The sequence below is a fragment of the Haliotis rubra genome, unplaced genomic scaffold, assembly GCF_003918875.1.
Source record: "Haliotis rubra isolate DU_JTF1 unplaced genomic scaffold, ASM391887v1 Scf851, whole genome shotgun sequence".
Lineage (NCBI taxonomy): Eukaryota > Metazoa > Mollusca > Gastropoda > Lepetellida > Haliotidae > Haliotis > Haliotis rubra.
This window is the reverse complement of record NW_025767581.1, coordinates 64259-90260: the sequence shown is the minus strand read 5'-3', so window position 1 is coordinate 90260 and position 26002 is coordinate 64259. Positions and strand designations below refer to the sequence as shown.

Genomic DNA, 26002 nt, shown 5'->3' with positions numbered 1-26002 from the left:
TCTCTGTAAACTCCCTGAGGGTTTAAGGTAGGATATCGACGTCAGCTTGGCATTTATATACTTGTAGCTGATGCACAACATTTTCTGGATAATGGTGTCAAACATTAACATGATCTCACACGAACAAACACGTGCAATTGGGAGAACTGACAACTTTCTTGTAATGACGTTGTTGTCTGAATTCTTCTGTAAATACGTCTTTTTGTCTCGAAGTGAAAATAATCGAAACTTATCCAACGCTGCTTTCGCGCATTTTTGTATTGGCATACACGCAGATTTAAATGCTTCGGACACGTAGGACATGAATGTGACAATTCTCATTAGTGCGAATCACCATGAAAAAATGCATCCATGGTCGTGAATCCTTTTGGGATCCAATTTCATTACAGGATATAAGGAATATATTTGTTCCGCGTGTTGAGTGCGCTAAACAACTAAAACATTACACTGATCTGACCTATGTTTCTCAATATACGGTTTTAAATAAAATCTATGCTTTCGGTTGACATATATAATTGAGAAGACCTGTGTGACACCATTCATTATGTTTCATTTCATGTGCTGTTAAAACGTCTATTTCTTGAAAGGAAATGTCAGTTACAATGCAGATGCGTTGATGTTTTTTCAAAACATGCTTCTAACGACAGTCTGGTTACCATAACAAATGATATTATGTTTTAATAAACGCCCAGCCAGGCGTCAAAGACTGCAATAAACCTACGTGTCACGTGGGACTTTGTGAACATAAATAATGCATACGGTTTCTGTGCACACGTATATAGTCTTATCACGGTGGAACATGACCAGTGGGAACTGAAGTTGTGTTCGTCTGTACCCCGACAATTCAGGATATATTTCTCAACGGATAACCGCCCTGAAGAGTTGTATGTTGTGAAGTTAAAATGATTCATCTTATCAGCTGCTGGATTCACAGCATATGTCTTCTATATCTCACCCTTGTTGCCGCCAACGAGAAGACATGCTCCACCTTAAGTCAATTACCTGTGATACAAGGTTCAAGGATGAAGGGTGCTGTCATTGAAACATTTACCACTGCAGGCATTGTTAGCTGTGCAAGGGAATGTCTTCTGAGAACTATGTGCAAGTCTTACAACTTTCAGCTTGATGACGGAACATGCGAGCTGAGTTGTGAGGATGGATCTGCAAGTTCCTTGGAAACAGCACCAGGCTTTGTGTTCTCTAAGTCGGAAGATTGGCCACAGGTGACTGTTGTTACTTAATATATAGTAACCCTGTTTCATGCAGACTACTGTTCCTATAGTCTTCTCAGAAACCCCGTTTTAATAGATGAAGCTTCTCACCCCCTTTGGGAAAATATATTATGTGAAACTGTCTTTATTTTCAACTTAAGATCCATTTTATTTCTTCCCATACAGGACAAACTGAAGAAATATTATGAATATCGCTCAGTTGCCGAAGGAGACCACTAGTTTTGTATATTCAGCGGTAGAAACAAACGATGCCACATGTTCAGTCAGTATATCTTTATTAGTAGTGATTAAATCTACGTCTATATTGACAAAATGAAGTTCCTTTAAAATTGTATAGTTTAGGATTTGTTCATTACAACATTGACCTTTCAGATTCATTACTGATGGGCATTTTAGAAATTGGGGTAATGAAGAATGAGGATAATTTTCTGGACATACAACTTCTTTATTCTGTGAAAGGCTACGTTTCGACATAGATTCTCATGTTGTCGCCTCTCGTAGAATATAGAAGTTGTATATCCATAAAATTATCCTCATTCTTAACCAGATACCTTTGTACTATTTGAGTATTATTTCTTTATCAATAGTTTCCCCCGTGTAAAGTGTCTGTGTGTGTTAGTCGCATTCATTAACCGGTTTGTAGTTTTGAAAAGAGATATCTTTGTTGAATCTTTCATGTGTGTTTTCACCTGAATCTGCTACAGGGAATACTAGCCGGTTGTAAAGACCACTCCTGTCCTAACAACACTGTGTGCAAAGAAGCAGATGGCGGCGAAGTGAAGTGTATCCTTGCGTGTAGGTACACGGTGTGATTTATTTATAGTCTTCTGGTAGTTTGCTTTGGGGACTGAAATATATAAGCCCTGGCCTTTTCGTAGCGAAAAGGTTGCCTTTTAGGTTTTGAGCTAGGTTAACAGGGTTTTACCTTGCCAAAAAGGATTAGGGGTCCATAGGAACCCACTTACTAATTTCAAGGGTTCTTACGTGAAGTACGAGGGTCCTGTAAGGTCATGATGTAGTAGAGTGTACTGTAAGGTCATGATGTTCTAGAGTGTATTGTAAGGTCATGATGTAGTAGAGTGTACAGTAAGGTCATGATGTAGTAGAGTGTACTGTAAGGTCATGATGTTCTAGAGTGTACTGTAAGGTCATGATGTACGTAGAGTGTACTGTAAGGTCATGATGTTCTAGAGTGTATTGTAAGGTCATGATGTAGTAAAGTGTACTGTAAGGTCATGATGTAGTAGTATGTACCTTAAGGTCAAAATTTAGGAGAGTGCACTGTAATGTCACGATTTAGTAGAGCGTACTGTAAGGTCATGATGTAGTAGAGTGTACTGTAAGGTCATGATGTAGTAGAGGGTACTGTAAGTTCATGATGAAGTAGAGTGTACCGGAAGGTCATGACATAGTCCAGATTACTGTAAGGTCTTGACGTAGTAAAGTGTATTGTAAGGTCATGGTGAAGTAGAGTGTACTGTAAGGACATGATGTAGTAGAGCGTACCGTAAGGTCATGATGTAGTAGAGTGTACTGTAGGGTCATGATGTTGTAGAGCGTACTGTAAGGTGTACTGTAAGGTCATGTTGTAGTAGAGCGTACTCTAAGGTCATGATGTAGTAGAGTGTACTGTAAGGTCATGATGAAGTAGAGTGTACTGTAAGGTCATGATGTATTAGAGTGTACAGTAAGGTCATGATGTATTAGAGTGTACTGTAAGGTCATGATGGAGTAGAGTGTACTGTAAGGTCATGATGGTGTAGAGTGTACTGTAATGTCATGATGTAGTAGAGCGTACTGTAAGGTCATAATGAAGTGGAGTGTACTGAAAGGTCTTGATGTAGTAGAGAGTACTGTAAGGTCTTGATGTATTGGAGAGGACTGTAAGGTCATGATGAAGTATAGTGTACTGTAAGGTCATGACGTAGTAAAACGTACCGTAAGGTCATGATGTAGTAGAGCGTACTGTAAGGTCATGATGAAGTGGAGTGTACTGAAAGGTCTTGATGTAGTAGAGAGTACTGTAAGGTCTTGATGTATTGGAGAGGACTGTAAGGTCATGATGAAGTAGAGTGTACTGTAAGGTCATGACGTAGTAAAACGTACCGTAAGGTCATGATGTAGTAGAGCGTACTCTAGGGTCATGATGTAGTAGAGCGTACTGTAAGGTGTACTGTAAGGTCGTGATGAAGTAGAGTGTACTGTAAGGTCATGATTAAGTAGAGTTTACAGTAAGGTCATGATGAAGTAGAGTGTACTGTAAGTTACAGTACTGTAAGATCATGATGAAGTAGAGTCTACTGTATTCCCGCAATCCCAGGGAAATTTGTAATCCCAGTATTAGCAGAAACAAAGTGTATAAAATAAAACAACCAAGCGGAAACGTTTAGCTCCGTTCAAGCTCAAATCCACCCCTTTTAAAACTTACTTGTGAGATCTCGTCTCGTCTTCACCACCCTAACCGTACAACCAGTACTGGTCTATCGATGTCCGGAGGTGGCTAGCCCCAGGGAAATGCCAGAATTGTGTTTTCTAAATTGCAGCACTTGGAGCAATAGTTGGGTAACACACGTTTTTCACATTTAGAGATATATTCACAGAAGTGTTCAGAAGAGTAACCTCCCTTCCTTGGGAACAGCCCTGCGTGACTCAATAGCATCTCGCGTTGCGGCAAACGGGCTTTCTTTTTCTTGATGATAAAACTAGAAATTGTCTTTAGGCATTAGTTGTGTATGATCAAGAACGTAATTTTAACCAATCAGAAAGCATTATTTTATTTGCTGTGAGAATGAATTTCCCAACCTGCCACAGGAGGCAGATAATTCGCGCCCGAGAACTGTAAACTTTGGTAAGTGAGGCTGGAAAGAGAGACAATCTCGCCGAAACTCTGATAAACTTTACATTATAGACACACAACTGTTGGAAGCAACTGTAAACGCCTAATTAAGTGCTTTGAGCGAATGACATGGGGCAATCAAGAGCAAGTTTACAATGACTTGTATGGATTGGAAGAAATATGCAGAAATCTTACCTGACAGGTTGCATTCAGATAAACCCAAACGCTGATATGTACTGGATACAGTGAAAGTAGGCGACAGAAAAACCGTCAGTATCACGTAATTTTTGTTTGTTTTTTTGTTGGTGGACATTCAAACATGCAAAAAGGCTCTTCTTTCAATGCATGCTGTCAGTGATGATAAAGTGGAAAGAGCATTGAGTCAGAGAAACTCGGATGGGATTCCTGGCATAGACATCAAAATCCGAGAATATTGGACTTGTAAAGGGGCATACGGGTAGTTCTCCGTCATATACGAGTCATAATCTAAACATCTCATTCATCTAAAGGTCGTGTTTGTTTAGTATTTGCACCTTCTGACACAATGGTTTGTTATAACCTGACGGCTGTAGAAATTAATGAGTGTGTTTGGGTTTATATTTGAGATGCCAGGTGTACATCTATCAAGTAATGGAAAGTCACGTGAACGCACTTTTGTTGCTTATCAACCTATCAATATAAATCATAGCCATGATATATTATTTGGAGGGTTAAACCCTTTATCAGCTGTTCGAGTATTAGAACGAGTAATACTACCTTGTGCTCTCTATGGTTCCAACACATGGGGACAGCTCTCCCTGAGAGAATATGATATGTTAGAAGTACCCCAAAGATATTTCAGCAAAAAGGTACAAGGCTTACCTAAGCATAGTCCTTCTCATATTGCTCTGGACAGCCTACACCTTTCCACAATACAATCTTACATTGAGCATCAATCACTCCTACTCATGGGCAAGCTCTGCAGGGTGAGTAGTAAATACTACTTTAAACGTGTCTTCATTGGTCGATTTGGTCAGTATAAATGTGACCTTAACAACGAAAAACGATGCTTCTGCTCACCCGCTTTCAACATGTTCAAACTTGTACAAAAATACAGTCTTGAAACAGAGGTCAGGGACCACTTCTATGTCTGTAATCCTCTCAGCAAGCCTCAGTGGAACCGGCTGGTCACAGATAGAGTTAGAAGCCTCGACATATCTACTCGAATGCATGGAATAGCCAGCAGATTAGATCTGTCCAGATACATGACTGTACGACATGAGAACACTAATAGACTCTGGTTACTGTGCAAGAGACTTCCCCTGAAATTTAATGCTATATCTAAAATTGTACAGATTGCATGTAGACCACTAGAATCGAGAGAATGTGCATGTGGTACAGTTGTTTATGACCTTGTGAACCATGTTTTCATATCATGTTCCAAGAACATGTCAGAGAGAGACGAACTGTTTGAAAAAGTATTTGACCTGATGGATGTCAAATGTTTTGCTGACTTATGGTCAAAAGATGACGACTCCATCATCTCATTCTTCCTTGTTGTATTCCCAGACTGTACAGAAGAGATGCAGTTTGATACCTGGTGCCAAATACTGTTAATTGTGGCTGATTTTGTCAGTAAATGCAATTTCCTGCTTCATTAACTTTCTGATGCATTCATATATTCACTTGTCTGTAAATATCATGTGATGTATAAATGCTTGTAATCTTCATATCTGGAGGAAATAAAACCAATCTATCTATCATAAGCTTATTTCTTCCAGTGACGACTGAGATTATAAGTCCTCCTGCAAGAGTTGAGTATCCAATAGGGACGCCAGTGCTAGCCCTATACACAATCAGAACCAGTCTTGTCTGGAACGGGATAAAACTGTTTACTAAGATCAGGAGGATAACGTATTACATGTAAAAATTAGTTGTATATGATTTTGAATCAAAGTCAAACGCAGGATATTGATTTTTCTCGAAATATGCTTTTGATGGTTAGCCCACTATTGCACCAATCGCTTCAATTCAGGAAACCCAACCATCAAACTAACTGACAAATCACTACTGGCGGAGATGTAAGTACCAACACAAATAGCTAAACAGAAGGTTCTAATAAACAGTAGAACATTTATGATAGTGTTATTTATCTTCATTCTCCTCACCTTAAAGCTCTGTTGTTGATCAATCAGCTACCTGTGAAGATCCGGGGTAGAACAGGTCTTCAGCAACCCATGCTTGCCACAAAAGGCGACTATGCTTGTCGTAAGAGGCGACTAACGGCATCGAGTGGTCAGGCTCGCTGATTTGGTTGACACATGTCATCGGTTCCCAATTGCGCAGATCGATGCCTTTGCTGTTGATCACTGGATTGTCTGGTCCAGACTCGATTATTTTTCAGACCGCTGCCATATAGCTGGAATAAAGTGCGGCGTAAAACACAACTCACTCACTTTCTCACTCATCTTAAAGCACATTGAAAGTCAGTGGAATATTGTATCTTTAGTTTCCAAATTTGAAAACAAGCAAGTTTTGAAGTTTATAAAATGAATGCTTGTTGTGCAGTGTTGATATGTAAAGATTGTTTTAGTACAATTACTTCAGGAGCTGATTTCTCAACAATACCTTGTACTATATAATTTGTAGACTGCAGGGCCCCACCGACTGTAGAATACGTCGATTCTTCAGTCGTCAGACAGTTCACTCGGATAAACCATTCATTGAGGTGCCAAGTGGGATTTGTGCCGTGTGGAAACATGACATGTAAGCCGGATGGAACGTGGACCACGATGACATGCTTGCGTAAGTTGACATAACATGGTAACATAGGAACTTCGAAATGAAAGAAATTGTTGTGAATAAAGGATCATATTTGATGAATTCAGTTTGCGAAATCTTCACTACATATATTCAAAGACATATATATAAAAATATGAATATAAATATATATGTATAAATATATAAATAGGCTACATATATTCTTTCTAATGAGAAGGCAACGTCGATTTGACTATCATTGTGATTCATCGACACACGCTCTGAACTTCGAAATGAAAGAAATGGTGGTGAATAAAGGATCATGTTTGATGAATTCAGTTTGCGGAAATCTTCACTACATATAAATATATAGAGATTTATATAGCGCCAATATCCAGATGAGTCCTGCTCAAAGGCGCTTTCGTATGAGTCTGACAAGGAAAGAGTCACTCGGAACTGTAACATGATTTGAAAAAGAATGTTTTCAACATTCTCTTAAATGCACAGATTTTCTCTGCACTTTTAATGTCCAATGGGATATTGTTCCAAAGCATAGGACCTGCTTTTGAGAAACACCTGTCTCCAAATGTCTTTGTCCTCGTACGTGGCACAACTAGTAACTGGGCACTACTAGAACGTAGGGAACGGTAGGGTTGATGGCACTGGATCAGTTCATTGATGTATGATGGGCCAATACCGTGAAAAGCTTTGTATACAAGCACAAGAATCTTAAATTCTATCCGTTTGACTATTGGGAGCCAATGCAGATGCATCAGAACTGGAGTTATGTGCTCATATTTGCCGGTTCGAGAGATAACTGTAGCAGCTAAATTTTGTACCTGCTGTAACTTTGCAATTCGTTGTTTTGGTAGCCCAACCAAGAGAGCATTGCAATAATCCAGACGGGATAACACGTATGCCTGGATGAGTGATGCAGCCACACGTGTGTTTATATACTTCCTTATTAGAGCAATGTTTCTGATATGGAAGTATGCCTGTTTGCAGATTTGGCTGATATGGTCTTCAAGTGAAAAAATTACTCCCAGATTACGAGCCTTTTTACTTGGTTCTATGATACTGTCACCAATTTTGAAAGCCGGCAGTGAGAGATGTCTTAAATTGGACTTTTGACTGAAGATGAGGAGCTCCTTCAGTCTCAAACCATTTTTCCAGCCCCAGTCAGAACTGTCTTAATGGTAGGGTTCCTATACATATATTCAAAGATATATATATAAATATATAAATATAAATATATATAAATAGGCTACATATATTCTTTCTAATGAGAAGGCAACGTCGATTTGACTATCATTGTGATTCATCGACACACGCTCTGAACTTCGAAATGAAAGAAATGGTGGTGAATAAAGGATCATATTTGATGAATTCAGTTTGCGGAAATCTTCACTACATATATTCAAAGATATATAAATATATAAATATATATATATATAAATATACAAATAGGCTACATATATTATTTCTAATGAGAAGGCAACGTCGATTTGACTATCATTGTGATTCATCGACACACGCTCTAATATTAGATATCTTTCTAAGATGAATTTATTCGTTAAACGTATAACTGTGAGGTCATGTTTAGAATTGAAATGTTTCAATCATAATTCTGTTTCTACAAGGTTGTCATTTTAACAGGTAGAAGAGATTACAGGAAAATATCAATGAACCACTGAACATCAGTGATAACACCCGGTGTCGTTCTGTCTTGCGAGTGTGTTGAGAGCAAACACTTACAATGTATTTCAAAGAAGAGTGAGTGTCTCGAAGCACTCATTGCAAAAAGCCTTCAGTCTCCAACCATTTTTCCAGCCCCAGTCAGAACTGTCTTAATGGTAGGGTTCCTATGGGATATATACTACATGTATAGACGTCGAATGCCCTGTACTGCTTAGTACATTTTCATTGATTGCCTAAGCTCACCTGCAGGGAAATTCATCTGTCGTTTCAGCTGTGTCCATCTGTTCCGAGGTTCGGCAACTCAGTTCCACGTACACTGACGGAGAGTATTGGCTGTATCCACGGCAACTAGATGGGGTTAGAGTGAAGGTGTACTGTCATGCAATGAACAGTACACCCTCTGAGTACATCTCACTTCCTACACCATATTTCATGGATGCACCCAGCCTACAAAATTACTTCTGCACAGGAGAAATCCCTCATGAAAGTCCATGGCTCGGATATTTTGTCTTTTCAAAGTTTGGCTTGGACATTGAGGTAAGTGACAGTATAATCATATATAGCAGTACTTATAAGAAACGTCTAAATTACAACAATAATTACCGACAATCGAGTGTCTTTGGGTAAATTATCGTGGTGCACAGATATTGGTAAACTGATGTGGTTGGCGCATCTGTAATGCGTATGGAGGAACCGAACACAAAAATGGTTTATGTTGATCTATGAGCTACACTGATGTATGAGTGAAAAGCATTCCCAAACATGCCTGAAGGTTATTGTGAACAATTAAATATATGGGAAGGTTTCAACAAGTATTGTATTTTGACTCGGGACCTTGCACTGCTAATTGGTTGATTCAGAGGAACAGGGCAGGGCAGGACTGCCACTAGTGCACTATGTTGCTGCACGCGTTAACACCTGACACTAGAGACCCGTGCACATTCGCGTTTAGCAACCCATGCTTGTCGTAAGAGGCGACTAAAGGAATCGGGTGGTCAGGTTCGCTGATTTGGTTGACACATGTCACCGTATCCCAATTGCGTAGATCGAGGCTCATCATGTTATCTATCGATTGTCTGGTCCAGTTTCGATTATTTACAGACATATAGCTGGAATATTGGCAAGTGCCGTTAAACAACAAACAAATAAATCTTGAACTAGAACATACTTTGCTTTTGATCTTTCCCTTATGGATTCAAATGTTTTGAACAATGGCCATGATGACCATTACCTACAACTATCAGTTCCGCTGATGAGGGCGGTGGGGTAGTCTAGTGGTTAAAGCGTCCGCTCTTCACGAGCATGTGCTCTTCATGTGTGCAGCCCATTTCTGTTCCCCGGCCTGGCATTGCTGGAATATTGCTTGATTTCTACAGTACTTTGTCGGAAAAGGATTTAAATTTTTTTTTTTCGAAATCCCAAAGTTGGTGATACAACCCCTTTAAAACCTGAAATTGTCAGGTCCAGACGCGGTTATTTCAGACCATGTAGCTGGAATATTGCTGAATGCGGCGTTAAACAACCAACAAACTGAAATTGCCAACACTCGTGATGAACTATTCCTCATCATCTAATTACAACCCTTAGTTTAAGAAATCCTAAAAACAAGAAAAGAAACCACTGAATTTCAGCTGATAATGGTGAGGATTTTCTCTCTTTGAATTGCATACTGCCCAGGGACAAACTCGACACTGAAGCAGGAACTGGCAAAATGCTTTTCAGCTCATGAATTCTGATCCGGTTCATGTTTGGAAACGCTATTAAAGATATAAGATGAAACGTCGACACTCATTCCTGTACCCAAACGTGCCAGAACGGAACCGACCCACCCAAATCAAATATCGTCCTGCATCATTAAATATATTTGGGATGTGACATTCTTACTACATATATGCGGAGGCAAAGTGTCCCAAGGGTCTTGATTTGTTAAAGCCTATTTAACTCTCCTTCACTTGTACAGACCATAACTCCACTCTAAACAAGCTTATGACTTATCTGCCCATGATGGAATCTGTTAAAGCAAAACGCTTCACAATATAACATCAACCTGTCTTTTAGGACCTCCTCGGCTGACAATCTATATGTGGAGGCTGATGAACCTTCCCCTAAACAGTAACTCCAATGCATCAACAGAACAGTTCTTATCAGTCAAACTCAGCATACAATTGCGTTATTAACCGCCTTTATGAAAACCTGTTTCGACATTTGCCAAGTCTGGCTCCACCACTCTGAGTTAGAATTCAATCACACTCTGAAACTACAATCTGAGTTCAGTATCACTTGTCTTCCCGGGTAGATGGTATACCCAGAGGCAGACGTTAAAACACCCCTTAGTATTTCAACAGGTATTTAACTATAAATGTTCCCTGTTTGTTAACAATTCTCTGCGATGATAGACCTTCATTTCACAGATTATGGCAGTTAAGCCCAGAGATTATGTCTTCTACAACAAGACAACCTCGCTGGATGCTATTGTGGGAGAAGTCCGAGACTGTTACGCCCTATCAGACAGCGCATGTGGAAGAAGAGGACGGGCGGTAATGGACCTGAGAGGCACTGGGCTGGCTCTTAACGAAACCGTTAGTCTTAATCAAGAGTTCATAGCTTGGGAGCTCAGTGGAATCCCGTTTTTTGAAATATACAAGTTTGTTAGACAACAAGCCGAAACCGAAATTTGTACCGAAAGGTCGCATGAAAATATAATTTAGCAATTTCTATCCATAAAGTATTATACCTTGATTATTTATCTTCCACTTCTAGAATGCCAAACAGATCGTTGCCAATATTGCTGTATGCTCCCGTTCAAGATGTAGTTATGTTCTGATATTTACACTGAAAACATGGCTGTGAAGGTCAAGGAGTTTAGATGGTCATAATATCTCAAATCTTTAAACACCATCTCACCGTTTATGTCGGTTATGAGATGTTATAGTTCTAACATCAAGAATGGACCTAACGATGGTTGAAAACATTCAGCCATAAGCACCAAGACAACATTTTATCACGATCTTATATAATCGTTTGAAAACAAGGATCAAATCAGCTGACAGAAAGTCAGATGATATAGAAAATGTTTAACAGCATGACTGAGATTTGAAATATACCATTAGAAAAAGTAAGGGATGTTGGATTTACAAGATTGATAAAATGCAAATGACGAAGCCAAAGAGGAAACAGATGATGAAGAGAAATTAAGGGAAAATGTGACAATTTATTCCATTCCTTTGGAAAGTTTCATCTGTATGGATATATTTTACTTTTCTCATATGCATTGGCATTAGTTAGTGGCATGCTCGCAAAATGGAATATCCCTTACTTTTTTTGAATGGTATATATCAATAAACAGTTTGTTATTTTCTGATTTTCTTTCATCTCTGTTTGCCTATTGTGTATCATTCGTGTAGGTGTCTTGCAATGTAACAATCGACTAGGCTTTGTATCGTCACTAATTAATTGTGGTTCATAAACAGTTTCTTAGAGAGGTGGAGAAAAGCCCCACCTGTCAAAGTAATATTCCTTTTAAATACTAAAAGCATTTTACTTATTGCAATTTATGAAGTGGATATGGGGCAAACAAAACAAAAACAATCTAAAAGCATTTCTTGTAAGTTTACATTTTTGGCCCCCAAAAAGATTTTTTGAGCGGGGAAAATTATTATTATTAATATTTTTATTATTCTTGAAAAAGCACGACCGGCGGAACCGTAAAGCAAGAAATAAACTTGATCTGGCCTTAGCTTGAGTACAGCAGAGATACCAGTGGTTGACAAACTTGCGATCGGTATACCATGCCGAACTGGTATGTGTCCATTTCGCCTATAAGGGGAATTCATTATAAATGGATCTTTGGAGATCAGGGATGCAACAAGCGTGTGTGAAAGGCGAAGTGCATGAATTTTATCTTGTCGTTGATTTTTCTTGAACTAATTCTTACAGGTCACGTGGTGGCAGAATGGAGGAGTACCGATTGTGACGAGGTCATCAAATGACCAGTTGATAGAGATTCGGTGTGGAGGATGGTGTGGTCATTGCTATACAGATGGTAATGCTCTCCTCACCGTATTTGAATCAGATGGTAGGTATGTCATAATTAGAAGTGACGTGTGTAAACTGTATCTTTGTGGCAAAGTGAAAGAAATACGTGTTCCATCTACCTATAAACAAACGAGTCGTGACAAACCCTGACTGAAAGCGACAGCAAGGAAGTTACAGCTGAGTCCCTTAACTGACTACCCGATTCAAGGACCCGTGAAGATCCGGGTTAGAATTGATCTTCAGCAACCCATGCTTGTCGAAAGAGGCGACTAACGGGATCGGGTGGTCAGGCCCGCTGATTTAGTTGACACATGTCATCGGTTCCCGATTGCGTATACTTATACTCATGATGTTGATTATCTGGTCCAGACTTGATTATTTACAGACCGCCATTATATACCTAGAAAACTAGAACAACTAGATTCATGGTCAGGTTTCACAAAGCTACGATTTTCTTAAGTGTATGTTAAAGTATAGGAGTTACGACAGCCGTAACACTATGGTAGCTTTGTGGCCATTGCGCCTGTTTAAGTACAGTCCGTTTGAGTCAGAAACGGACCGATGAATTGCAAATTGATCATTGTACAAAATTGCCACAGAAATATCAATAGGACACATGTTTATCATTTACTAATACCCAACAGCTTTCTTATATTTGAAAATTTTCCGGACTCCTCGAAAAACGTTGTTTAAGAAACTATCATCATTGAAAACGCAAACGTTGTTATCTGTCGCGGCGGGGTGAAACCGCAGAAACAGAACAGACAGTCATGGCGGGGGACATCTCAAAATGTATTCCGGGAGACCTGTCGGATCCTCGTCCGTCGTAGTGTCATAGTAACGAATTAAAGGTATGACCAGTGGTGCCACAGTTGCCTATTGTAAGCCATCCCGAGACCAGTAACCTTGTTCAATGACGTTAGCTACCTCGTTGACACAGTTTTGCCAAGTTTCAGTTGTGATTTTGTTAAGGGATTCCCTGACCAAAACCTCTACGTCACATAATCTAAACGTTGTGTTTGATCTGGCAACGTCTCCTTTGACAATACCCCATATCATGTCAATGGGGTAAAGGTCACAGTGATAGGGTGGAAGTCGCAGAATATCGTGACCGTTACTTTTTATGTAACTGTCAACTTTGTAGAAAGGTTCACCTTTGCGGGTTTTTATGATCTCATATATCTGAAGCTTCGTTGCCTTTGAAGGCCGTGCGATCTGAAATTTGTCGAGCCATGATATCATATCACCTTTTCGACTGTTCTATGTCGGGGCTTTACTGTCGGGTTCCTGCACGCTGTGGTATGGGGCATTGTCCATTACGATAAAAGAGAGGTTCCAATCGAGGAAAACCGCACCATTCATCTCGGAATGGTAGTCTCTGTTATATGTGGACTTTGCCCTGAATACCAAGTTGCAGCCTGGGAGAAAGCCTTTGCTGGAGCAACCAGCATGGAGAATGATTAGTCTCTCTCCTTTCCCTAGAGGCAGCAAACTACGTGACCCCTTATCACCCCCATCGGGTACCCACTGACTGCTGGCAGTGTGCGAGGCATTGACCCAGGTCTCGTCCAAGTACACTGGCTTGAACCCTTCCTCGCGCTTCTTCTTTATAACCCTGAGAAAATTATTTCTCAGGCGAACGATATTAGGGCGTTTACAGAGTACTGACCTATTCTCCCCCGAAATTTCTTATAAGGATACCCGAAAGAGTGTAAGAGTCGCCAGAGTGTGTACTTTGATACCCTGAGGTTGTGTTCTTGCTTCAAATGCTTTTTTAAAAATTTCAGCGACATGTATTTGTATTCAGAATAGAGCTTGTTCATAGACTGCCTTACAAGGTTCTTTTGAAAGTTGTCCAAATGTTTTAATTTGTGTGATTTTGACACGACCCCTACCTGCTTCGCATCACCCTCACAATGTTTTTGTTCCAGAACATTTGTCAGTACCCTTGCTGATACTCCTAAAGCTTTTGCTGCCTGCTTACGGGATTTATTAATGGCATAAAATGGTTTGCCCCTTTCGGCTACACTTTAATCGTCAACTGTTTCACGTCAGCATTCAACTTCATTTTTCATCAGGCATGTGTTTCCCATGCACGACGAGATAGTGGCTGTTCCGTTTCTGCGGTTTCACCCCGCCGCGACAAATAACAACGTTTGCGTTTTCAATGATGATAGTTTCTTAAACAACTTTTTTGGTGGAGTCCGGAAAATTTTCAAATATAAGAAAGCTGTTGGGTATTAGTAAATGATAAACATGTGTACTATATATATTTCTGTGGCAATTTTGTACAATGATTAAATTTGCAATTCATCGGTCCGTTTCTGACTCGAACGGACTGTACAACGTACACTTCTGTTACAGCGCCAGAGGAAAGTAGTGCCATAACCCCATCTTGTGATTAGCACCTGAAACGTGTGTCTAACAGTCCTCGAATAACGTGTGATCAACCCCTAAACAATAACTCTACATAACAGTGCTCCAACATCTTGTGGTCAACACTTGTACAACGTGCCTACATAACAGTGCTCTAACATCTTGTGGTCAACACTTGAACAACGTGCCTACATATCAGTGCTCCAACATCTTGCGGTCAACACTTGTACAACGTGCCTACATAACAGTGCTTAAACATCCTGTGGTCAACACTTGTACAACGTGCCTACATAACAGTGCTCCAACATCTTGTGGTGAACACTTGTATAACGTGCCTACATAACAGTGCTCTAACATCTTGTGGTCAACACTTGTATAACGTGCCTACATGACAGTGCTCCAACATCTTGCGGTCAACACTTGTACAACGTGCCTACATAACAGTGCTCCAACATCTTGTGGTCAACACTTGTACAACGTGCCTACATAACACTGCTCCAACAATTTGTGGTCAACACATCTACAACGTGCGTGCATAACAGTGCTCTAACATCTTGTGGTCAACACTTGTACAACGTGCCTACATAAGAGTGCTCCAACATCGTGTGGTCAACACTTGTACAACGTGCCTACATAACAGTGCTCTAACATCTTGTGGTCAACACTTGTACAACGTGCCCACATAACAGTGCTCCAACATCTTGCGATCAACATATGAACAACGTGCCTACATAACAGTGCTCCAACATCTTGTGGTCAACACTTGTACAACGTGCCTACATAACAGTGCTCCAACATCTTGTGGTCAACACTTGTACAACGTGCCTACATAACAGTGCTCCAGCACCATTCACATTCTTTTCTACACAATCTATTGCACAGTGTTATATTACACTCGGAACAAGAGCCATAATAATTATAATTTAATGAAGCGTCATAAAATATACATCATTGCCGTATTTTGGAGGAGGTTTAAACTGTCTGGCTGATTTGGGAGAACCCACGTATTGATACGAAATCAGCTGGTTTGCTTCAGAAAGTTGCACCTTCTCACGACAGATGATGAATCAGAGGATCGGGAGCCTTGACATCGAACCTGCTGAAACAGATCTCGTCAGCAGTTCGTACGTTAGACTGTTGGAGGTACCGACGTCATCGGTGCCGCATTTCTGTGTGTAGACATGCAGGCCGGAAATCTATGTTTGTTGGCCCGAATATTGACCGAATCTTCTTCCTTTTTTTTTTTTTTTTTTTTTTTTTTTTTGGGGAGAGAATATGTACGTCTTCTGTCCCTCATTGAATCAAACCTAGAATATTTGCACACCTAAAAACAAAGTGAACAGTAAAGCATCTGTAGGCCATGTTGTAGCACCAGGCCAAATGCTATCCCTGCATTCTGACTGGTGCTAATATCTATCATCTTCTGTAGGTTACATGATACAGCAACTCAAACATGGCGTGCAGAGATTTCGAATTCTTCTAAAGGTAACACTTATCGCATATTCAAAAATATCCTTGTCTTGACAACTATATCACATGTATCTCTTTATCTTTACCTCATGTGTGGAACCTCCTGACATCGTGTACCTGTAGATTTAGGTAGGCAGCACAAAATTATCTCAAAAGAAAGATAAGTAACCCCTGACATGTGCGATGTTGGCGATGAATTGCATTACCTTTTGCTCTGCCCTATCTTCAAACTTGAGTAAGTGAGTGAATATTTTCTTTTTGAAATAAGTGTTTACAAAAGTTATGTACATTCTATAATACCATCATGGAAACTATAACATTTCCCATGTAAACCATCCAGTCATCGTATGTATTGTTAATTGTATGTTTGTACCGCTTTTGCCGAATATCCTGACCTGACTGAAATCAAAGTCCTGTTCTGTGTTGTCATAGTGAATAATGCAACAAACCTCTTAAAGTTGCTGAAGTCTCATTATTAAAAAGACCTTTTGTTAGAGAGTGTTTTTCATCATATTAAGCACCAATTCCCTGTCTTGGACCATGGCCTTCTAGTGGTTCTGTAAAGGAAATATGTTAGAAATGAGAGATAAATGGTTTATGTAGAAACGTGGTAGATCTTCTATCCTCATCCCTCAACTAACTGCATGTTGCTATAGAAGATAACTCCGAGATGTATCTGCCAGGTCAATGGTGTACTCCTCACGTGTTTTCCTCTCAAAGTAGCCAAAGCCGACAGTTTCCCTGTTGATACAACCAAAGTCTGTGGCAGTGTTAAAGATCTTGTACCACCAATGCTGTCCAAACAGAAAGTCTGGTGAGTTGGGAAGGTCAACTCACTGATGTACAGCTGTCCAGTCTTTGGAAAGCGGCTGAGAACCACAGAACCTTCACCCAAAAAACATGTTTTCGCTTCATTTCGACAAAAGTACAAATTTGGCCTGTCTCCTTCAGGCTTGACGGAGTTACAATGTCTGGCTCATCAACCCACTGGCCATACATGTGAAACAGGGTGGAATGTATTGTATTTATTTTGGTATTGTTTGGTTTTAATTATAAGCGCCTAGTGGTTAAATATTTGGCTCGTCACGCCGAAGACCCGGGTTCGATACCCCACATGGGTACAATAAGTGAAGCCAATTTCTTGTGTCCCGCACCGTGATATTGCTGGAATATTGCTAAACGCGGCGTACAGCCTCACGCATTCACTAATTATAAGCTTTAAAACACTGTTAATTTCATAAAGAGGTAGGGACCCTCAGTGCCACTCATTTGGAGCCTCGCCACCTATGTAAGGATAGTTCACATTTCATATTTTATACCAACTATGCTGATTGGCTTAAAGTTTCTGAAGGGGCCTTGAAACTTCTCATTAGCTGGAAATAGCAGCTCATTCTTTTCATGCAAGGCAAGATGCTCAGTAATTTTCATTCTGGCTGGCAACTTCACCAGGGACACACTGGTTTGGTCTCGAAGAAACAGAAGGTTATATAGTTTTATGTATTATAATGTATTTTATTAATGTTAAACAGTACAAAAATATTTCAATTGGTTCATGATATTTTAAAGTATTATTGTTGGAAGGATATGGTATGTTGAGATAAAGTATTTTGCAATATTTTGGTGATGTATTTGTGCAAAACCATTGCTTTGAAAGTAATTTCTACTGCACTTGTGATGTATTTTATACTAGTGTTTTGCATACTGTGTTTAGATACACCAATGAAAGGCGTTCTGATGAGGCACAATAGCTGGTAATTATGTGTATTTAGGAAGCCTTTATCCATCAAGCTATTTTCCATAATTGTAATAGGTATCACTTGTCATATGTGTATTTAATGCTTATGTAAAGTTCCCTAAAGATTTAGTTGTATTTAAATGTTATATTGTGAGACACCAATACATGTATTATAACATGTTCCAGAATTCAGCGAATGTTTAACACCACCATCTGGCTGTATTAAAAAAATAAAGAACTCAGCCCTACGGCTGGCCCATGTCGTCTGTGGGACTAGCCCGTTTTCACTTGCTGGGCCAACCAATCTAGTGAAATGTGTATTTGGGTATTCTCATTGTTTGTCTCCATAAATCTGGCACCAAGGACATGGACTTAGCTTTGATTTATTTCTGGTTGTGAGGTGATTGCATAAGTCTGGCCTTCATAGTTAGAGAGATGATTGACATTGTGTTGAAGTGAGGTGGGTAGTCAGTACTAGTCTTCGATTTACGATTACACAGAATATTTTATTTGTCTTCAAACACTCCCCTTAGTCGTCATATAGACCTCAAATGTACGTAGCGATTCATTTATTAAGCTTGTTACCCGCGAGGGTCCCGTTGAGAATTAACCCTCAGCATTCAATGCGACTAGCGGGATCGGGTGGTCAGGTTCCATGGTGTATGTCATCCCAGTCGGGTAGATCGATGCAAAAGATATCAATCACTGGATTGCCTGATCCAGATGATCTTCTTAGTGTACCTTCGTGTACCTGGAGTTGTTCTGTTTGGGGCACTAAGTAACACACAAACACACCTTGTCTCAGAGGAATTAAAGAGTGGAGGTTTTCTAACTGTATTTCTCAACACCACATCCTTGACAGTACTGTCACATTTATGTGAATGTACACATTAGATTAGATTACAGATAAGCAGATTACACGAGCATACTGCATGTAGCGAGACAGCTGATCTTATAGAGAGACACTTCTGAAATTAATAAGTAACTGCTTCACTAGTTGTTATACACGACACTTCCTAAACTGGATTTCGAGTAAGACACACATGCTCATAAAAATTTGGAAAAGTTATAATATGCTACCTACCTGTTGATATGGTCAATGTTATTTCCTTCAAATGTTAAATATGAAAGCGAAAGTCCATATCGATCGCTTCCGAAGTGTCGAATGTGGCCGTGTCACTTGAAATGACATCATATGATTTCACTCGCCTCATTGGCCTGCTATTTACGTCGACTGAGCCGAACACGATTGTCACATGCTTAGTGGGGTAATCCCTATCACAAAGTTAACTCCAGGTGAAAACAGTGATGTATTTAAGTATAGTGCACATCACTCCGCTGGCTAGTCAAGGCAGGTTTGCTGTCTGTGCATTGTGCAAATGAGTCGTCGACACAGGACGGCTTGTCTCTTGATACGATTTGGAAGAATTAATGAGAAAAATATTAATGTTTACAGCATGTTCACAACACAATAAAGCGCTGCATGGACTTACAAAACCCACGAACTTACCAGAGGATAAAATATTTTAGGCAATCAAAAATAGATAATCCTCTGGTTAATTGGTGTGTTTTGTAAATACATTGAAAGCCCCGTTAAAGTGCACCTGTTAGCACACTTACGTATAAATACACACATGAGCAAACTTGACATACGTGTGTAAATGTGTCATGTGAACGCATTTACTCACGTATGTAAATATACACTAGGAGCAAATTTGCATGTGGTCAGGAACAGGTGCAAAATATATTTACACATGTGCAAATGTTCACTGAGTAAATTGTGTCATGACATCTTCATTTAGGGGAAAAGTTACATTTTCCGGAAGCAAAACATCACATATGGTCTGACAAACTTCATGAATACATTTACAAACGTTGGACTTCCCAACACCAAACACATGTCTCACACTTCTATATTCTGAAGTTGAAGCCATGAAGTATATTGCGATTGCAACTTTCATTCGTACATCCAAAGGTTGGCGAACAGCTTGGTCACTACCTTTTAAGTAATCCTGCAGTTGTGTGCAGATAAGATAAAAAAAAACCTTTGTTCATTCGAAAATTATCGTACCAAACTTTGTCGTCATTAGTTATATTCATGTCGTTCCACCAAACAGACTGTCTTTCTTTCTTCCAGAAAGGTCTATCTTGTGACAAACCTATTGCAAGAGCAGTACATATCTGATACTGTGGTTGTGTTCTTAAGCGCCAGAGATAAGAGAACATCTTTCTCTGTTGAAGTTCAGCGAAAAATTGAGACAATTTAATAAATTATCATTTACACTTTCACGTTTACTCACTCTACATAAATTCAATGTGAACGCAAAGTAAATTTACTATTACACAGGTATGAATATTTACACATGTGCAAATTTACTTACATGGGCAAATTTTGTGCATGTAAATAGGGCTTTAGTGTTTAAGTTAAATAATACATGCACTTTACTTGTCCTATGGTGAAGAAAGTAAGTGATTGCTAGTGATTCATCTAAATAGCCTGATGGCCATAACTCTCATCCCCTTAACTTCAGTGAGCCAATAAGCGCGACATTGCGACAACGCGAAATTTTGGCCATTCGTCGCATTGTCGCGTTTTGAATAATATTTTTCTATTCCTCTAAAGGGCGAAATAGCGACAATTTTAAATTTCGCAGAAATAAATAAAACGCGACAATGCGACAACGCGACATTTTGATGAAATGTCACGTTGTCGCATTGTCGCGTGTCGATCGCGCTTTGTTAAAATATTGACTATAGTATGTATTATAACGTATTGACTAAAACTGTCACATTGTCGCGTTTTATTAGTTACTGCGGAATTTAAAAGCTATCACAAGCATGACTATTTTCCGATGTTTAGACAGGGCAGAGATACCCAGGGATCGAACTCAGAACAATAATAAATGAACGTACATGTGGCCGTGAAGTCTGTGGGTTAAGGGTCGTTGGTTAATGGAATGGATGTATTTTGCTGAAAATTATTATGATTGAGTAGGTGTATGTTTGAAACGATACAGGTACATGTGTGTCGCTGGTTATAGTATCGTCTGAGAAAATTATCGATATATTGTGAATCATTGCATTTTATTATTATTATTATTATAGGATATTTATATAGCGCACATATCCACGCACTAGTGCATGCTCAAGGCGCTGGTATTTTCCAGGATTACTTATATAGGATTCAAATAGAATTGAAAAACAGACATCACAATACATTATTGCTAATTTACCAAGCTCCCTAAGCCGTGAGGTGAGTGAGTGAGTGGGATGAGTGAGTGAGTGAGTGTAATAATGGGTACGCAACTCTGCCAAGCGATTTCATCATTTTTAATATCATAAAGATAGCAGTCGATTTGTATGACGTTTTCCCAAGAAGAATATCACGTTCAAAGCCGACCTAAACTGTCTATGAGGTGCTGGAGGCTTAAGTGATCTTACCATTTCATTCTACCTGGTATCCATCCACTGCTGGCTGAACAGAGGCAGATCTCGGACAAATTCATCAGCGTGGGACAGGACTGTCACAAGAAACTCTGTCAGGAGTCAAACTCTTGAAAATATCACCCATTCGCGGACTTCACGTGATGTATATGCCGATGTGGCCTGAATTTTAACAATATTTCAGATTTCACAACCTGTCAGTTTGATATTGTGAAATGTCCAAAGTGATGAATGTGTATGATGCTGGGATTCGAACCTATGATCCTAGTTTTCTGGTGCGACTAACAGATGCAACCCTGCACAGCGAATTGCCCTACCTAGAATGACAGGGCCACTGTGTGTCGTCATTTCAATGAATAGTAGCCTTATAATTTGTCTTGCTGCTAAAACACACTTGATTGGCTAAATACATTTACACTGAAATAATTTTCAAAGCAACAATGAAACATTTGCATTAAGTTCAAGAAAAACAGCCATTACGAGTACTACTATACTTCATTTTAAAAACCATTGGAGGTAACAAAAGACCAGTGAAGTCTAAAATAGAGTATAACAGTTTGTGCGCATGCGTAGACTAATTGACTTTCTACAAATGCGCACCGGTAATCGAAAAGGGCGACAACGCGACAATGCGACTTATTGAATAGGTCGCGTTGTCGCGCATTTTTGGGCTTTTATTCACACATCTTAGATGGGGCGACAATGCGACAACGCCACATATTTTGACCTTGAAAATTGTCGCTGTGTCGCATTGTCGCCCTTTGGAGGAATAGAAAAATATTTTTCAAAACGCGACAATGCGACAAATGGCCGAAATGTCGCGTTGTCGCATTGTCGTGCTTTGGTTAATTTTGCCTCATTTTGCTTGTTTTTGAGAGGGCGACAACGTGACAATGCGTAAACGCGACAATGTCCCTTCTCGGATTGAATATTTATATGTGTGATGCTCTGGTTGTTTCACCGTCCTTTGTCCAAGCGTGTTTATATTCATGCGTCATGAATGTATATCCTCTTTTAGACACGTTATGGCTGAATTACTGCCAATGTCACTACAATTCCTAATTCACCCATTCAATGTCCGTTAAGAGTATCAACTGATGTTAATGCCACGCCATAACATTCAAACCAAAGTGCCTCTACCTCAACACAGCCATCAACGGAAAATATCACAAAAGGCTTAATGCCAATGTTGAAAATAAAGTAAGGGATGTCTCTAAATACGGCATCGATTTTCCATCGACCATATCAAAGACAATAATGTACATGCGAGAACGAGTATTGTTAAACAGTGAGCAACGCACTGGACAATAGCTTGTGTTTATTAAAGGGACTAAGTTACCCATTAGGCATCAATGGTAGTATTTGTAACAGACCCCATTGTAATATCCCTTGAAGGTCAATTAGAAACAGAAACGTACATTTGTGTTGATGGTATATCTATAAAATACCTTAGCATTATTCTGAAAGAAAAGGATTCAACACGACGGAAGGAAGGCTCTGTTGCAGATGTTTTGTGCACCACGGTCACTGTTTGTCATCGACTTCTATCCTGACAGGAAGTAGCATGAGTTCAAGGAAATAGCTCCTACTCACATTAATGAAATTGATGCACAATAGTTAAATTATATTTCTGACGTCATTCCATTGTCTGCTCGCTCAATAACTTTTCAGGAATGGAGCAATGTGTACCAGTTTTAAACTAAAGCCTTCATTTGGTCATTGTGGCATTTACTTTTGATAACAGAAATATTCCCAATACTTTGAATGTAATTTAAGTAGGGTAATATCCTCGTAACACTCCATTGCCCTAAACGTAAAACTGAGACCTTACAGAACGCTTTAATGGCCGTAGAGCCACTGTGTCAATTCACACGTTAAACACGTTTGTTCATGTTTCACATGATTAATGTTTGCTCGTATGTCAAATGATTCAAATGAAGTGCACAAAGCCAAGATAGTTTGAAGTCTGGGACTGCCCGTGTATAGACTGATGCACAAGAAGTCTCTCAACACATTCCACTTGTGAAGATCCGGGTTAGAAATGATCTTCAGTAACCCATTCGGGATCGTGTGGTCAGACTCACTTGCTTGGTTGACACATGTCATCGTATCCTAAGTGCGTAGATCGATGCCCATGATATTAATCACTGGATTGTCTGGTCCAGACTCGATTATTTACAGACATCCGTTATATAGCTGGAATATTGCTGAGTGCGGCGTAAATCTAAACTCACTCACTCTTACCACATTCCAGATGGCATTGCCAAACAAACTAGAACTTTTCAGCTACTACAAATCTAGGCAAGCTGTAAAGGCAGTGACTACTTTAGGTCCAAAATAGCGCTCTGACGTTGGCATCTAAGCTTTATCCGGAGATTCGAGGGAGTGAGTTTAGTTTTACGCCGCTTTTAGCAATATTCCAACAATATCACGACGGGGGACACCAGAAATTGTACCCATGAACCCGGGAATTCAGGGTGACGAGCGAACGCTTTAACCACTATACTGTCCTTACGTCCTGAGTCTGTTTCGAACGTGGCAGTGGCTTACCATTGTCATCTTGCAAGCCAATGTGAACCAGGGAACTTAATCATTGCAAGCAAGGGCTTTACAGGGCTTGCTGCCTCAGGGAGTCTTGTAAACGTACCACCATTCCTTTCAAGAAAATCACAAATTACTGAGGACGTGGCACAGATTTGTTCCAAGGTAGGAAGTCCTCAACATGTTGAGAAGGTAAATGAGCATATGAAACATAATCAACTATGTGCCAGAAGCCCACAGGCCCATTTCTTCGAAAATATTTTAAATCTGCCCTCATAAATATTCAAGCACCTCCATTGAATGCAGTTTCTGGAGAAAAATGTTAGTACAGTTTAAAACTCGAATCTATTCTAAGTCCCAAATAGTATATCTGCATATACATGTGCCTGCGAATCATGAATTCAAGATATTAATAGGTAGCATGGTCTCAACATTCACTAAACTGTATACTGTTCGTACCTTTATCTCAAATTGTAAGATGCGACCGTATCGGTGCTGATGATGTTTGTCACTCGATTATTCACAGACCGCCACCATACAGCTGGAATATTTCATATTTCAAGAAAATGGGTCCGTGTACAGGTGATGAGTTTATCATTTCATGAAATGACTGGAAAATTTAGGGAAATGGCTGACCCTCTTTGTCATTTCAAGAAATGACTGAAATGTTTAGTCATTTCACGAAATGACTGAAATTTTTAGTCATTTCAGGAAATGTCGGATTTCACAAACTGACTGTAACATATATACATTAGGATTAAAAGAGGTAGTCATGTCTAAAACAAATGGAAAAGAATGATTTCTATGGCATTACGTACATTCAGTATTATGTTTGGGCTCGTATACAAATGAAAACAATTGAAGAATGAAATTTTACTGAGAATTGCTGTAGGTATGCATCTGAATATTAGATTCTGAGCAGGTCCAGATGCATCCCAGGACACAAAGCATTTTCAAGCCCAGTTTCCATTTCCAGATACCCATATGATATCAAATAAACGTACGGGCTTAGTGTTCTAGGTGGATTTGCATCATCCCCTCACTCTTTGGCGACAGTAGATGAGACTAGCCAAAATTTACAACAGCAAATATACTTCACTTGAAAGTCTGTCATCCTTATAAATACTTCAAATGATGAATTTACAAACCAGTTAGGGGCATTCTCAGTTTACGTTACTGTAACCAATGTTACATATTAGCACTGCCGGGGCGGCGGGTTAGCCTTGTGTTTAAAGCGATCGCTCGTCACGAAGAAGACCTGGGCCTAGACTTTCGAAGCTCTCTTAGAGCTAAGATTGTCGTGAGTTAATGTTAAATCTATTCGAAAATCTAGGCCCTGAGTTGGATTCCCCACATGGGTAAAATGTGTGAACCCCATTTCTGGTGTCCCCCCACTGTGATATTGCTGAAATATTGTTAAAGGCGTGTAAAACTAAATTCACTCAATGTTAGCACTACCAATTTATACGAAATATTTCATCATATCGACACTGGTGAAAAAAATATATTTAATATTTAAAACAAACAAGTTGTTTTGAAAGGACAATAAGTACGAACCCATTATATAAACCTTCCCTTTTCAGAACATGTCGTGCATGAATAACCACAGTGGCGTGAGAATATTCTCTGTCAACAAGAACTTTAAACAGTGGGGTTGGTGTGTACAGAATTTTAAGACTTCCTCATAAGTCAGCTCAGATGCTGGTTATTACCATAGCAAGATATACCGTAGATTATCGCTTTGTCCCGTCACCTATTTACGGGCCCGTTGCTTGGGTAGATGTTCATGTCAATCAAAGGATTGGTTCACCATTGATTGTACCCAGTCCGCCGTTGACAAAGAACACTTACGCGTAGAATCAATAAAAAACATCATGGGACCTTCTGTTTTTACTC

The 26002-nt window shown here is 39.6% G+C and overlaps 1 protein-coding gene across 2 annotated transcripts in view; it reads left to right on the top strand.

The window, feature by feature from the left end:
- The first annotated feature begins 869 nt into the window (after positions 1-869).
- LOC124262746 overlaps positions 870-26002 on the top strand; it is a 50732-nt gene continuing 25599 nt past the window's right edge. The window contains exons 1-4 of one of the 2 annotated variants that reach the window (XM_046697296.1): positions 870-1223; positions 1937-2027; positions 6697-6813; positions 8777-9042. In XM_046697296.1, the coding sequence (XP_046553252.1) occupies positions 903-1223; positions 1937-2027; positions 6697-6813; positions 8777-9042 (795 nt within the window). In that variant the 5' untranslated portion in view covers positions 870-902. Of the gene's footprint in view, positions 1224-1936; positions 2028-6696; positions 6853-8776; positions 9043-26002 lie in introns of both variants that reach the window. The other variant, XM_046697295.1, reaches the window with a different exon arrangement.